Genomic DNA, 16,684 nt, shown 5'->3' with positions numbered 1-16,684 from the left:
CTTGGATCTTCAGGCCACATCACTGAAATGAAAATAACATGAAACAAAAACCGAAAACAGCAAACAATTGTAAAATCCACAGAGTTCCCAACTTGTCGTGCTACCAAAATTCCTTCAACACAGGTAGTAAATATACAGGGATCTTTGTATTTGATTACCCTGTTCAAACCCAGCATGAAAAATGATCAACAGTTGGTAGTTATTTTACTGAACCACAGAATTAATACAACTCGATCCCTGAACTGGATAGTCAGGGCCGGCTTGATCGCATCAGATCTGAAACCTAAGCAAGGCCAGCACTTGGTTAGTATTTGGATGTGAGACTACCAAGGGAGTCCAGGCACTGCCAATCCACCTTTGAACGTCTCTTGCCTGGAAAGATCCACAGGGTTGCCATAGCTTAGCTCTCACTTGACAGAAAGAACAAGCAAACAAAAAACCTGAGGTAAAAAAAAAAACTGGTAGATTAAAGTGATAGAATAAAAAGTGCTTGGAGTTCAGTGGGTTGGTTTGCTGCTTGACAGTTCCTTTATAAATTCTACTGCATTCACATAGAACATTCCCTCACAATCAGAAAGCATTTTAATGTGGAAAGATGCTTTTTGAGATCTTAAATACCTTCAGTATTTAAAAGAATAAACATTTGTACATTCCATACCTGCGTCTTTTTCTATTTGAAGTGCCAGCCTCGTATTTGAATGGTCCACCCGTTTCGTGCTGGAAATAAACAGATATGTACAGCTCATCTCTTTACCAATGCAGTGTTCCAATTCCTGTTCTGGTTTTATTTAGACACACAATATTGTTGGGCAATGTTCTTTTCTCACACAACCCGCATCCTTAGAAGGGCATCCTGTTGTGTTCACTGATTGGATCCTTTGCTGCCTCATGTTATCAGCCACTTAAACTATTAGATTCCCCTCAATTTATCCTGTGCCTAGCTGACTCCTGTAATCCACATATCTAAAGCCATTTTAGACTCAATGGATTATGGTTTGAAATATTTCCTTCCCATTTGCTGTCCACATGAAATGGTTAAGATTCTGTTCAGGGATGAGCCAATACAAAACAAGGTAGAACAGTATATTCAAATCTTACTATCCTATTCTAGAAGGAATGTTGCTGCCCCAAGAATTTTGTCAAAAAAGTGGTTTGATCAAGATGGCATAACTGACAAGAAAAATCTCATGAGCCTATACTCTAACCCAGATAACAAAGGAGAAAGTCCTGGAATGCAAAAGAGCATATAAGGGCCCTTTTAAGATCTAAAAGAGAGCTGACATTTGTTGGGTACTGATTAGAGCCGTGGAAAATAAAAATAACGCAGAATTTTTAGAGATTAATCTCATATGCTCATAATTTCACATCTAATCCTATGGCTAACACAAGCTTTCTCTACCAGGGTTTTGTGAAATTCTCTACTTTGGGTTTCTTGACAGCCCTGAAAGGGTTTCCCGAATGGGTGGGAATTAATTAATGTTAATATATTTTAAAAATTTGTTAAACATTTATTGTGTGATATGACCATAAATGTTCATGTCAACCCACCCTCCATTCCAAAATGGCCAATGTTGGGCCTGAAGGAGGTGGGAAGGGGAGGAGCCCCAGGTGAGCATGTACACAGCTATGCTTCCCAACCATATTTTGCATGACTGCACCACTCTTGGGGGTTCTCAAAACCTGAAGAATGTTTCAGGGATTTCTCAATGGTAGGAAAACTGAGAAAGGTTGGGCTAACACCATCCAAGCCAAGATGTGCAAATGCCACTTTGTATTGCTACATTCTGAGCAATGAATGATTCAGGCATCACACTGGATGGCATCCCCCCATGGGCTCCTATAGCTCCTTGTGAAGTAAAACTTCTAATCTAACAGCTGAAGAATACTTCAGGCAGCTAAAATCAAATAGATTGGCGGGCATCATTCTTGGCAATACTTTCTACATCTATTGATCAAACAGTTCAAATTTAGCTATCATAGTCCCCATTTTTAAGAAAGGTAACAGGACAGATTCATCCAATTATAGACCAATCAGCTTGCTAGAGCCAGCTAGGTGTAGTGGTTAAGAGTGGCAGCTTCTAATCTGGCAAGCCGGGTTTGATTCCCCGCTCCCCCTCATGTAGCTAGCTGGGTAACCTTGGGCTTATCACAGCTCTATCAGTTCTGACTAAGCAGTCCTGTCAGAGCTCTCTCAGCCTCTCCCACCTCACAGGGTGTCTGTTGTTGGGAGAGGAAAGGGAAGGCGAATGTAAGCCACTTTGAGACCCTGGTAGAGAAAAGCGGCATATAAAAACCAACACTACTACTTCTGCTAAACATAATTAGCAATCTGTACACATGTTTCTATGTTTAAAACTCTGTGTGAGGCTGGATCAGGAAGGCTATCTTGAAGAGGAGCAGGTGGGCTTTAGAGACAAGGTAGATCAACAATGGACCATGACTTAGTTTTGGATAAATTCTGTTCAAGGAAAAATAAGAGTTTGGATTGCTTTTGATTTGACTTTGGGTTACGTTTGACCATCATAATGTTTTTGAAATAATAGTGCAAAGATAAAAAACTGCACGCTACTTTTGTTCTTGAAACGAATACACATGACAACATTTTAACATGGCAGACTTGGAACACTGCAATTCACAAACCTAGCTGAAAATTATTTTAAAATGCAAGAGACCATTTCACACATTGTACAGGGAATATCAAAGTCTGTCACTGAATGACATCCAGTCTTTGTTCTCTGGTGAGGGATACAAATGTTTGCAAATGTCTTTTCTCACTTCATTTTTAGAGGTATTTTAAAGATATCTCGGAATGAAGTTAAAAATGTGTGAAGAGGCCTATATAACAAGCTGTCTGGTTACCAATCTGGTATTGAAATTCTAAATGGCAATTCATTTTCCTGCAAAGCAGGTCAAGCAAGGATGGTCATAAAGGTGATGGATATGGTGATGTTGCCTTTTATGAATGAACTTTCCAATGGATAGTTCTAGATTCCAAGCAGTAACTTTAGAGAAAAATGTTTATAAAGAGAAAGAAGATGCTTAGAATGCTGTTTTATGAATGTTTAAGCATCTCATGTTACATGCTATTTTCTTTTTAATGTATACTGGAGATCCAGCATCAGGGTAAATATAGTCTGCATATGACAAAACAGCAGCCTCAGACATTACAAAAAAAGCATGTTTTTTTTCCCTGACAGATTCATCACAATATGAAACAAGCAGAAAATAGACCAAGAAAAAGTCACAAGACAGCCACATAATGCTTTCAAAGAAAAGTTTTAAATAATTTAAAATAATACAAGAGAGAAATTAAGTTTAACACAAATTTGGCTCTCTGATTTTACCCATTTTAATTTCCCTTTTCTGATGAACTTCTTCGCTATTAAAGTTCAGGAAATGTGGAGTAATTTAATTCAGGAATATCTACAAAGTCTATTTTGGACTTTAAAACCTCCAGATAATTATGGCAGCTGAACTGCTGCAACTTGTTAAAAACTACAAAAATCTGTACAGTATTAAAATTCTAATATCCTGTATGCCAGACTCAGCTCCCCATATACCCCTGGGCTTTCAGCTGTCAACTAAGATCTCTTTAAAAATGAACTTCTGGGACTACTAGGCAATTTCAGCTTTTCTCTAGTGGCTTCTTTCTTTAAATCTTGTTCTTACCACTCAGCGAGGGTGATAATTAGCTCAGTAATTGAATTTCTTCCTGAGTGGCGTTATTCCACACAAATGGAATGCAGATCCTTTGGTTCTTGCCCTGAAGAGCATGTGAAAATTCTTCAGCAAGGAACTAATTCCAAAAGACTCCACTAAAATTTTAATGGCTTCACTACAACTATTACTTCTTAAAAAAAAATGCTTGTGAAGACAAATGTAATGACTTGACATCATGTAGCATGCATTATTTATTGGTATTTTATATTCTCATGATAATGGTCTCTTTGATATATTCCATAATGATGATGATGATGATGATGATGGATGATGATGAAGAAGATGATGATATTATCTGTTCAGTCATGTCCGACCCTCGGAGATACTATAGGAAATTCTTATTGTCACTCTTGTTTTCCGAAATTATTAAGCCACCAAATCAGAATATCTTGCTGTACGAGATCCAAATTCAACTGTGTTATTAAAAGTAATATGCCAGAACTGTGTTTGATACCACATCAAAAATTGTCCAATAGCACCTTTAAGACCAACAAAGATTTAGTCAAGGTGTGAGCTTTCTAGTGCATGATGCTATTGGCTCAATTTTTGTTGTGCTACTTCAGACCAACATCTATCTGATACCACGTGTGAAGGCCACATGCTCCAAGCCCTTTCTTGCATGCCCAGGGAAATGCTGATAACCACTTTGCGGTTGGGAGGTATAACAGTTGTTTAGGCTCTCTCCCTCCAAGTATGGCCCTTTTGCCTCCACCTTGCTACAACTTCAAACTATTTAAAAGGAATTGTCAGCATCTTTGCAGTCTTGGGGAAAAGAAAAGCTGTACATAGTCAGACATATAGGCTGGACTTCAGGAAAGCATATTTTAACAAGTTCAAGAAGAAAAGTTGTTTTTTATATGCCGCCTTTCTCTACCAGGAATCTCAAAGCAGCTTACAATCGCCTTCCCTTTCCTCTCCCCCAACAGATATCCTGTGAGTTATGTGAGGCTGAGAAAGCCCTGATAAAGAACAACTTTATCAGTGCTGTAATGAGCCAAAGGTCACTCTGCTGGCTGCATATGGAGGAGTGGGAAATCAAATTTGGCTAACCAGATTAGAAGCTGCTGCTCTTAACCAGGACACCAAACTGGCTCTCTCAAGAGAGGTGGGAATTTCTTAAAAGTGACATACTGAAGGCCCAATAAAAACAGTTCCCTTGAGAAGGAAACATGAGAGTAGTCTAAAGCAGTGGTCCCCAACCTTTTTATCACCGGGGACCGGTCAACGCTTGACAATTTTACTGAGGCTGGGGGTGGGGTGGGCGGGTTGTCTTTTGCTGAGGGACGTTGCTGCCCCCACCAGAGCCCCTGCTCCACTTGCTTTCCCGTCGGTTCCTCTGACTTCCTGCCACCCACTGGGGGTGCTGTCAGCAGCAGCTGCGCAATGCCACGCCGAGGGGGAGCCCCAGCCATGGCGGCTGATGGAGAGCACCGAAGGTGAGCCAGTGGCAGAGTGGCAGGGCAGCCCCTGAGGCAGCGGCCGGGGAGGAGAACCGCAGCCCAGTACCGACTGATCTACGGATCGGTTCTGGTCTCCGAACCAGGGGTTGAGGACAGTTGGTCTAAAGAAGCCAGGGTGGCTCCACAAACAGCTTTCAAAAGATCTGAGTAATTAAAAATACTTGTTTAGGAAATGGAATGAGAGTCTTATTAAGCAAGGATGTATATAAACAAACAAACATAGGGAATGTGTTAAAAAAGCTAAAACTCAGTATGAGTTTAGGCTACTGAGAAATGCTAAACACAACAAAATAATGTTCTTTAGTTATGTTCAAAGCAAGAAAAAAGTAAGGACATGGTAGTACCACTGCAGGGACAAGAAAACGAAAATGTAACAGATAATGAAGAGAGAGCTGAATTGCTCAATTCATATTTCACAGTCTTTTCTTGTGATAAATCATGCTCAATGTGACAAAATTTTATCACATGATAAGGAATGGGAGATGCAGCCTAGGATCACTGTAGGGATAGTCCATAAACACCTGGTTTCTTTAAATAAAATTAAATCCTCTGGGCCAGATGAATTGCATCCAAGTGTACTAAATGAATTTGGGGATTTAATTTCTGAACCTCTGTCCATTATTTTTACAATTCTTGGAGAACAGCCAAAGTGCCAGATTATTGGAGGCAGGCAAATGTTGTCCCCATCTTCAAGAAGAGGATGAGTGTAACTGCCAATCTGTCAGCTTGATGTCTATAGCTGGAAAATTTTAGAACAAGTAATCAAACATTTGGTCCTCGAGCAGCTAAAGTTGATGACTGTGATTACTAAGAGTGTGCATGGCTTTCTCGAGAACAAGTCATGTCAGACTAACCTTCTCTCTCTTTTTGAGAAAGTCACTATCCTGCTGAATCAGGGGTATGCTGTGGACATAGTTTATCTAGATTTCAGTAAAAGTTTTGATAAGGTTCCACATGATATTCTTGTTGATAAGTTGGCAAAATGTGATATGGATCCTATTATTGTTAGGTGGCTGAATAACTGTTTGACAGATTGCACCCAAAGGGTGCTTGTTAATTGTGCCTCAGGGATCTGTCCTGGACCCGGTGTTGCTCAACAAATTCATAAGTGATTTTGATGAAGGAACAGAGGTGGTCCGTTTTAAATTTGAATATGATACTAAACTGGGAGGGGTAACAAACACAGGCGAAGACAGAATTGGGATACAGGATGATCTTGTCAGGCTAGAAAACTGGGCTAAAATGAATTTCAATAGTGATAAATGTAAAGTTCTGCATTTAGGTAAGAAAAATCTGACCAAGCAATGATATCAGGGCTCTTTCAGCCTCACCCACCTGACAGGGTGTCTGTTGTGGGGAGAGGAAAGGGAAGGTGACTGTAAGCCGCTTTGAGACTCCTTTGGGTAGAGAAAAGTGGCATATAAGAACCAATTCCTCTTCTTCTTCTTAAAATGAATCATTATAGGATGGGGAAGACTTGTCTTGGCAGTAGTATGTGCAAAAAGGATCTAGGGGCCTTAGTAGACCATACACTGAACATGAGTCAGCAGTGTGACTCAGTGACTAAAAAGACAAATGGGATTTTGGGCTGTATCAAAAGATATATAGTGTCCAGATTGCGTGAGGTAATGGTACCGCTTTACTCTGTTCTGGTTAGGCCTCACTTAGAGTTCAGTTTTGTTCAGTTTGGGTGACTACAATTGAAGAAGGATGTAGACAAACTGCAGTGCATACAGAAAAGGGCAATGAAAACAGTGAGGAATTTGGAGACCAAGGTTCAGTCTGGAGAAAAGGTTGAGGGAGCTCGGTCTGTTTAGCCTGGAGAGAGGATGCCTAAGAGGTTAGATAGATAGCTAGATAGCCATCTGGCAGAAATGCTGATTCTGCAAACTAAGGCAAACTTTGAGTGGATGGGAAGAAGGGATTGTGTTGGTGCTTGGATCTTGTGCCCTTTCTTGCATGCCCAGGGAAATACTGATCACCACTTTGTTGTTGGGAGGTAAATTTCTTCCAGGCCATACTGGTCAGGGATTCTGTTTTTTGTTTTTTGGAGCAGGGGGAATCAACTGGGCATGGAATTGTGGTCACTGTAGGTGGGCAGGTAGTTGTGAGTTTCCTGCATTGTGAATGGGGTTGAGTAGATGACCCCGGAGTTACCTTCCAACTTTATGATTCTAAATGAATAAGCCTGAGATGGTGCAATTGATGTTGTTAGGTCCAGTAATTGTACTGCCTGGGCATCTGTAGCAACAAAGTTGGCCTCTGGGATTACTGAAAGCTCTGGTAAGAGTGTTCATGTTCAAATTAGATGTATTATTGTAGGTAAAGAGTTCTTTAAGATTGGTGGGGTTGTCTGTGAACAAGAAAAGCTTTGTCCCCCAGTACCTGTGAAAACGATTGAGGGCAAAAGAAAAAGGGGACGACAGAGAATGAGGTGGCTGGATGGAGTCACCGAAGCAGTTGGTGTAAACTTAAATGGACTTCAAGGAATGGTACAGGACAGGAAGGCCTGGAGGATCATTGTCCATGGGGTCGCGATGGGGTTGGACACGACTTTGCACCTAACAACAACACCTGTGAAAGAGAACTGTCATTATCCAATAGTGGTCATAAGTTGCTGATGATGCTGTACATAGCCACTAGTGGTCTTCCATTATTGTCACTTCTAGGCTGGTCTTGCACAAAGCTTTCTCTGTGTATCATTATAGCCTTGTTAATCTGATTCTTGACTTCATCAAGTAGATATTTTAGTTCCCCAAAACATTTGTTGTAGATTCCTCAGGTGAAATCTTTTGTTTGTAGGACTGGAATGGATATGCCTGGCTGTATAGAATGGATTGTTTGGTATGTTTAAGATGCTAACTGAATGAACGTATTTTTTTTCATCAGCTGGTTTGTGGGATAAGGTGGTGTCTGTGTGTTCATTGTGTTTTTGTACAGTAGTGTCCAGAAAATGTATTTCTTGCATAGACTGGTGCATTGTCAGGTTGACAGTGGGATGAAAGTCGTTGAATGCCTAGTGGAATTTGTATCCAGACAATGTCATCAATGTATTGCAGGTATTAAAAAAGTGAGAGTGGATGGGAGTTTAGGAAGCATTGCTCCAATTTGGCCATGAAGATATTAGTGTACATTTAGCATAGATGTAGTGCCAACATGGTATAGTGGTTAAGATCAGCAGCCTTTAATCTGGAGAACTACGTTTGATTCCCTACTCCAGGGGTAGTCAAACTGCGGCCCTCCAGATGTCGGTGGACTACAATTCCCAGGAGCCCCTACCAGCGAATGCTGGCAGGGGCTCCTGGGAATTGTAGTCCACTGACATCTGGAGGGCCGCAGTTTGACTACCCTTGCCCTACTCCTTCACATGCAGCCAGCTGGGTGACCTTGGGTCAGGAACAGTTCTTAGAGCTCTCTCAGGCTCACCTATCTCACAGGGCATCTGGCATGGGGCGAAGAAGGAAAGGCAATTATAGGCTACTTTGACACTTCTTTAGGTAGTGAAAAGCAGGGTATAAAAACCAGCTCCTCCTTGTCTTCTTCCAGAAAGTACGTAGTTATTGCAAACACACACAGTACAGGAGGGTTGACAGTTATAGTAGCTGTAGCCACTCAATAAAGCTAAAGCATTCCCCAGCTCTTTATTTCCCTGAATTTCTGAGTGGCTGTGGGAACATAAGAACATCATATGGTAAAATTTTAATGTGCTGATGCATAGTCACATTCCATGGCTAAATGACTGGCTACATATGCAGGGATGAGGGTACAAGCAACCACTATGAGGCAAGTAGTCACATATATTTGACTTTTGTGTCCCATTAGTTGTGGCTGCTAAAAGAAAAGAAGTCAGCAAGGACTGAAATACAAGCCCTCAAAGAGGTCACTGGTTCAAGAAAGTTGCACTAATCCAAATCACTCTGGCAAACACAATTTTGGATCACCCTGCAAACACACAGGATATCAGGCATGCAGATGGAACAAAGTAAACATCAACCATAATAAGTCTTAAGGGCTTCACATTTACTTTTTTCTAGTTGCGTTACTTTGAGCTACTATTTTCCAGATCATAATTACTGGGAGATGTTTGGGACATGTTTCAACAGCTGGGGGCCTATTACAATCCACCCTCTGAATGTAGCAAGAAAACTGGGACTAGAATACAAAGGAAACTAGCACTTTAAGCCTAACCTCTTTAGAGACACTTTAACTGATTAACTATGAGGCAATTCACTGGAGATCCCCAGAGCTTACAGAAGCTATGTCATCCCCAAAATAGAAACTGTGACAAATGACTTGGAAAAAACAGAAACAGGAAGGAAGAGAAAGGGACTTGTAAATGAAAATGCAGGATTCCTGACAGCAGTTCAATAACAGAGATGTATTATATCTCCTGGCATAATTTGCATTGCTGGTTGTTCCAGTGATCTATTGAGCTGGATCCTACATCTTTTTTGGGCTAAATGTGGAACCTTACTCAATCGTAGGATCCATAAGAACGTAAGAAGAGCCCTGCTGGATCAGGACAATGGTCCATCTAGTCCAGCATCCTGTCTCATACAATGGCCAATCAGTTCCTCTGTTCCAATCTAAGAGAAAGACAGTGGATTTCTGTATTGTGCTCATTACTTTATGAAACAGTGTAAAGTGAGAAAAGTGCCCATATAACAGAAGAAATGTACTACTATTTCCTTTTCACTCTTCTAACTTCTAGGATATAAACATTTGTGCAGCTGTGAAAATAATAACTAAAGCAACACCTGGGGGAAAACACATTCTAATATGACAGTCTTTGATTCAAGGACAATGCTACTTTTAAGGAACAGAGAAGTATTCAGAATTTGGCTCAAAGATGAACCACAAACTAAGAATAGATTCAAATGGGTAGCCGTGTTGGTTCAGAGTCCAGTGGCACCTTTAAGACCAACAAAGATTTATTCAAGGTGTGAGCTTTCAAGTGCAAGCACTCTTCCTCATTCGAAAGCTCACGCCTTGAATAAATCTTTGTTGGTCTTAAAGGTGCTACTGAACTCTGATTTCACAAACTAAGAAATAAGCTAAATTAGACAAGTCAGTAGATACTAGCCAGACCTTTTCTCTTTTCTTATCAATACATCATGTCAAGTACTTGGTAATTATTTATAACAACATATCCGTTTGCTCTCCTTACATTGCCTTCTCACTGCTTTCTAATTACTAACTGATTTTCAGTATAGCATGGGGATGGGAAGCTCAGCTTCATTTAACTTTACTTAAATGGTAGATGTACAAAAGGAACAGAAAAAGATATGGAATGGAAGTATCATTATCTTCTAGAGCTACAGAGTATTACCCCATCTACCCAAGAAACCTCCTAGTCCCATTTTATCTGAGTAACTAGAAAATAAGCCTGCTGTAGAAGAAACACAGCAGGCCCTAGCGGAGGGGGAGGCAAACTGTGGGAAAGGAGGAATGGGAGGGAGAAAAAAGGGCAAGAATTGATTGAAGGGATGGGTAGAAAGAAGAAAGAAACAAAGTAAAGGAGAGAGACAGGAAGCAAGTAAGGGGGAAAGACAGAGAGACAGGAAGGAGATGGAGAAATAGAGGAAGTCAGGAAGTAAGAAGGAAGAAAGGAAGGCAGGCAGAGAGGTAGGTGAAAAGGGAGGGGACAGGGTGTGTGTGAAGGTTGGGGGGAATTGCGGGGGGGAATCGCGGGGGGGGGCAAATCAGGAGGGGGAGGTGGAGAGGAAAGAGGGGGGTAGAGAGGAGTGTGTGTGTGGGTGTGTGGGGTGAGGGAGAGGAAGTCAGGAAGTAAGAAGGAAGAAAGGAGGGGGAGGTGGAGAGGAAAGAGGGGGGTAGAGAGGAGTGTGTGTGTGGGTGTGTGGGGTGAGGGAGAGGAAGTCAGGAAGTAAGAAGGAAGAAAGGAAGGCAGGCAGAGAGGTAGGTAAAAGGGGAGGGGACAGGGTGTGTGTGAAGGTTGGGGGGGAATCGCGGGGGGGGGGAAATCGCAGGGGGGCAAATCAGGAGGGGGAGATGGGGAGGAAAGAGGGGGGTAGATAGGAGTGTGTGTGTGGGTGTGTGGGGTGGGGGAGAGGAAGTCAGGAAGTAAGAAGGAAGAAAGGAAGGCAGGCAGAGAGGTAAGTGAAAGGGGAGGGGACAGAGTGTGTGTGAAGGTTGGGGGGGAATCGCAGGGGGGCAAATCAGGAGGGGAGGTGGCGAGGGAAGAGGGGGTAGAGAGGAGTGGATGTGTGGGGTGGGGGAAGGGGTGGCAGAGCGTGGTGGGTGGTTGGCTGTGTGTGTGTGCGCATGTCTGTGTGTCTGTGGTCGCTGGGAAGCGGTGGTGGGGCGATAGGGGCAGGTGGCCAGTGGGTTTTGTGTGTGTGTGTGCGTTTCTGTGGTCGCTGGGAAGTGGCGGCAGGACGATGGGGGGGCGGCCAGGGGGGGTTGGCTGGTGAGGCTGTGTTTGTGTGTGTGTCTGTGTGGGTGTGGGGAAGCGGCAGTGGTGAATGGCCATTGGGAAGGGACCCCCGGTGGGAAAGGAGCAGGTACACCGCATCTGCAACACTTCGCAGCTCCTGATTGGGCCCTCCAAGTTTTTATCCCGGACAGAGCCTGCCCTTTCTCCTCCCCCTTAGGGCTTACTCTTTTATTTATTCCACTCCGCAGGATCACCCTAACAGCTGATCTATGTGTTTTTCTCATCACATGCATGCCATTGTAGTGAGTTCCCATACCCAACAATTTTAGGAAAGAGAACTCTACCATAGTACTTTCCTTGGCTGTAGAAGCACAAAAATTCGGTATATGGGATGACTAAGATTAACATGTCTATTCAACACCAGCTGAAGATGGAAAACCATCATGGGAGTCCTTTTTCTTCCTATTTTTCCAGAGTATTACACAGACCATCTCAGCACCATTGTGAGATTAAACTCTCATTTTGATGCTATGAATTCATTACTCTATCCTAAGATCTTCTGTAAACATTCAACAGCTAATACAGTGCACTCTGTCAGTAAAATGTTTGTTTAGATATGTATACTCTGCTTTTCCCCCCAATGGGGACCCAAAGCAATTTACAAAGTCATTTCCCCCTCCTCTACTGTATCCTCACAACAATAACGTTATGAAATAGGTGAGGTTAAGAGAGTTACATGCCCAAAATCTCCCAGTGAGCTACTATGGCAACCCATAAATATTACTCCCATTCTGTAGTCACCCTATTGGCTACCCATCAATTATCAGGCTCAGTTCAAGATACTGATTATCACATACAAAGCTCTTAATAGGCACTGGTCCCTCATGCTTGCAGGATTGCCTTTCTACCTGTACTCCAAAAGAATAGCTTTGTTTATTGAAGCAGGGCCTCCTGAAAAATAAGTAAAACCAATAACCACATACATTCGTTGTTGTGTCCTCCACCTAATGGTATGGCTTGCCTGACGAAGTCAGGAAGTCTCCCACACTCTTGGCTTCCTGAAAACTGAACTATTCATGATGTGACACAGGTAACTAGGGCTGTATTGTAACAAGTGTTTTCAGAAAGATACTTTGGTAAAGCAATAGGGACTGTGCCTAGTACATACTGTATGCTGATATATGATTCTGTTATTTCATGTTAATGGTTTCAGCTCCATTTTCTGATTCCTGCAATCTAATCTTTATTGTTTTGTTTACAAGATGACCCATCCTGTTGAATGTATTTGATCTATACTAACAAAAATTGAGTCCAACAAAGATTTGGACTCATGAGGCATGAGCTTTCGAGTGCATGCAGTCTTCCTCAGACAAAATGGTCTATACTGTATTTAATCTACATGTGAGTATCCCTGAGAAAAACAGAGGATAAATAATGTAAATAAGAAACAAATAGAATATGTAGTGACATAAATCTTGAATATATTTCTATATATCAGGACAACACTAACCACAAGCACAAGTTGTTCAGTGAAGTTATCATTACTATAACTACATTTTACAATTGGTTTCTGTTACTGAAAAATTAACTGGATTGTTAGACACTTTTCCTGCGGGAACAAAGCATTAAATACAGAACCTCTTCTTCATTTTGGCATTTTGCCACTGATATGTACAGATGTAAAACTCACTTCCATGCCCTAAAAATCACAGAAGCAAAATCTAATCTACAAACTCTTTTTGTGGCTCATGAAAGGACACTTGAGGGACAGCATTTGAATGAAAAGCCAGTACATAGGGGGAATATCACAGTGCTTGCTGCTCATTAGTACACAAACACAATCTGAAAATTTAACAAGTCCTAGTTGTGTACCTGGAGATTTGAGGCTTTCTTTCCTCTCTCAACCTGCCAAGAATATATGTATGGAGTGATAATCCTTTATTCTTGGGCTAGCAGCAATTCAGTATGAATAATTAATTCACATAGGCAGTGATTAACATTATGTCTGCATGAGCATGCATATGTTCACTGAAATCATTACAAGCACAGAATGAAATCCACTAGGAATGTCTCTTACACAAATCCCTTGAAATTAGAGCTGTCACCTGATTAAAGAAATCTTAGTCAATTAATTGTAAGAGTTTGGGTCGATTAACTGATAAATCAATCTGCATAAATTTGCATCTGAATAAAACCATTCAAAAGGGGAGAAAAGAATTCTTTGTTTTGGGGTGATACATGAATGTGTTTTAGAAGGCACCATCTGTGAGAGAAAGCCACGCCTCTTCTAAGATGGTTCTTGCTGTGGAAAGATCCCACTGCCTGTTCTGAGTTCCTGATGAAGCACAAAACTCCATTTCACAGAGATGAACAAAGCATGTAAGCATCCCAGATTGGGAAGGGGACACACATAATTAGCATACAGATGTCACACCTGGCCATCTGTCGCAAGAACCTGTCAACCCAGTGGGAAGTAATGGAGAATTTCCTCTAGTCTGATATGTGACAACTTCTCTACACTGCACATGTCCTCCCCCCCCCCCAAAAAAAAAAGGATTGTGTGCAAAGACATGCTAGAATCATAAGGACAAAATTTATTGATCCTAAACTTTTAAAAAGTGAATTTTAAGTAGATTGGTTCAAAAAAGGAACTCCTTTTTTTTAGTAGATTGGTTCAGAAAGGGAACATCTTCTGATTGGTTCAAAAAAGGAACTCCCTGCCTCTGAGTAACCTTTTGAAATCTGACCCAGCATGGTACTAGCCTTTGTATCCCTTTTGCCATGACAGAGATGCCTGAAATTGTGTCAGTTTAGTTAGTAAGCCAACTATTTATGTCACCAACACCCATCCTGAGGTTTTCACCTACTTAGATTTTCTAAATAGAAACAGAATAAAATCTTTTAACAATTTGTTGTTTTGGCTATTTCTGGGTTACTCCTCCCACAACCTGGCCACATGAAACACCCATTATCGGATAGATTTTGATAGGTTGTTTTACATTCAGGTTGTTTTATGTTTGAGGAAAGAAACGTAACAACCTCCCCAATAAACTTAAGTAGGCAAGGAAACTGCCAACAATGCATCTATAGAGTCAAAGAGATCTGGGACATTTTACAAATACAAGGGGGACTCAGAGAAACATCATGAACAGCAACCCTGTCAGTGTCATCTGTACTTTTAAAAAAGTAGTTATATTTAAAATAACTTTAAAATAGACTGCACAATCCTCATAATTGATCAGAAGTTTTGTAATAAATTAATATATCTGCTTACTCAGCTAACCCCACTTAATGTAAATGCTAAAAATTGCAGTCATGCTTTTGAGCAATTCCCATTCATTTAATTTGGCTCTGTAGAGCAGATATTCCTAATGGGCTTTTAATGACCAAAGGTAAGCACACACATCGGCATTAGTAAGCAACCAAAGAACAGTCATGTTCTTTTGAACTATGATGCAAGGAGAGAACTTAATGGAAAACGAAAACACAAATATGTTGTGTATTTGAACTTTGATCCCATTGATGTGAACTCTATAGGAAACTTAACATATTCTCTTGTGCTAGTGTGACAACAATGACATTGGTATACTTGGAAAGTGGAGCATAACCATGCTGCCATGTGTTTCTCTTACTGAGTGTCCAGTAAAATTGGTAATACATAGTCCAGAGGTTATGCAGCTGGCTTTGTGGCATGCAAAATGCAATACAAATGATACTCCTATCACATGACCCATTTTGCTCTCCTTCTGTTTAGTGTTTCGTTACACTGCATCTTCGGATAAGCAATGTCATTTCAGATACTCTGGCAATAATGTGTTGACTGTGTAGGCAATTCCATGTATGTTTAGTTGGTGGATTCAAAGAACCACAAGCAGAAATTCTTGTTATGGAATGGATCTCCCCATCTTCTGTAGTCTCTGTGCCACCAAAAAAGATACTTGGAAGGTAAGGGAACCCTTGGGAACAGGATGGAATACATTATGAGGAGAAGCAATCTGGGGGGTGTAGAAAAGGGAAGAGCAAGACTCTGCTTCCACCTACACATATACATTGGAAGGTATGCAAGTGAATACAAGCAAAGCTCCTTCCCTGAGATTGAGAACTCGGCTTTTTCAGGATTACCAGTCACATGAAAAGATATGTACATGCATATGCTTGCAAATGTGTAGGACTCCTGCATACCGTCCAACAAAGATGTGGAGGTCAGGGACAGAACTTGTCATCAGGATCCCACTTCAGTACTTACATGCCCCTCAGAATGTTGTGCGAAAGACCCTGCAGAAAAGCTGCTTTGAGAGAGGGTGATTTGAAGCAGACAAGTGGCAAACGGAGGAAATTCTTTTCCTGATGCCACTTTCCCATGACAATTGCTTCTCCAGCTGCTTTGCCCCTTTGGAAGAAAAGCAGCTTGGAGGAGCAAATTTCAGTATAAAATTGGGGGGTACCTTTCATTTCTCCCCTCCCAACATGGTTTTCTTGAAAAGAAGTGGGCTGTTTTGGTTTTTATTTTTCTTGCTCATGATGATTACATGTCACATGAAGTTTGAGTCTCATACTCTGAAAGGTGAGATCTCCCCTCCACACCCAACCCTCACTTAGCTGGCTGAATGTTAGCTGGCTAACATACATGGCATTAATCCATTTTGACTTCTAGTGCCAAAGGCCAAATAGATTTAGTTTTTAAAATGTCAGCAGCTATTGATTCAGCACAGTTAGAATTCCCCTTCCTCACCCCTTTTTGTTGCCCTCTACAACTAGTAAATGAAAAGTGGCAGGTTCTCTGCAACATTTTGATGACAGTTTAAATGCATTCATTTTCCAAAATGGCTACAAATCTACAAAATACTCAAGGCCAACATGAATGGGTAAAAATCTAAAAGCAGAACTAGAAATTGTAAGCTCATAACATTATATTTAATAATTAAAATAAAAGATGTATAACACATTGACTTACTTGTAATTCCTTTCCCAGAACTTCAGTGGTCTGGCATATGAGGTGAGAAAAATGACACTCCCTAGGAATGGACTCAGTGGAGTAGAAAACGCAGCAGTGGCCAGAGTTTGAAAGAAGAGCATAGCAGAGTCTGAACACTTCAAGTTAAGGTAACAC

General features: G+C 41.2%; 1 protein-coding gene across 3 annotated transcripts in view; it reads right to left on the bottom strand.

Moving 5' to 3' along the window:
- The window catches only part of PCNX2 (pecanex 2), a 158,989-nt gene that overhangs the window by 42,206 nt on the left and 100,099 nt on the right, over positions 1–16,684 (bottom strand). For all 3 annotated transcript variants that reach the window (XM_077346189.1, XM_077346207.1, XM_077346198.1), the window contains 2 exons: positions 16,529–16,658; positions 659–717 (listed from right to left, as the gene is read on the bottom strand). In XM_077346189.1, coding sequence (XP_077202304.1) covers positions 659–717; positions 16,529–16,658 — 189 coding nt within the window. The remainder of the gene's footprint in view (positions 1–658; positions 718–16,528; positions 16,659–16,684) is intronic.

Source organism: Paroedura picta, chromosome 1 (genome assembly GCF_049243985.1).
Source record: "Paroedura picta isolate Pp20150507F chromosome 1, Ppicta_v3.0, whole genome shotgun sequence".
NCBI lineage: Eukaryota > Metazoa > Chordata > Lepidosauria > Squamata > Gekkonidae > Paroedura > Paroedura picta.
This window is presented reverse-complemented; position numbering and strand designations above follow the sequence as displayed.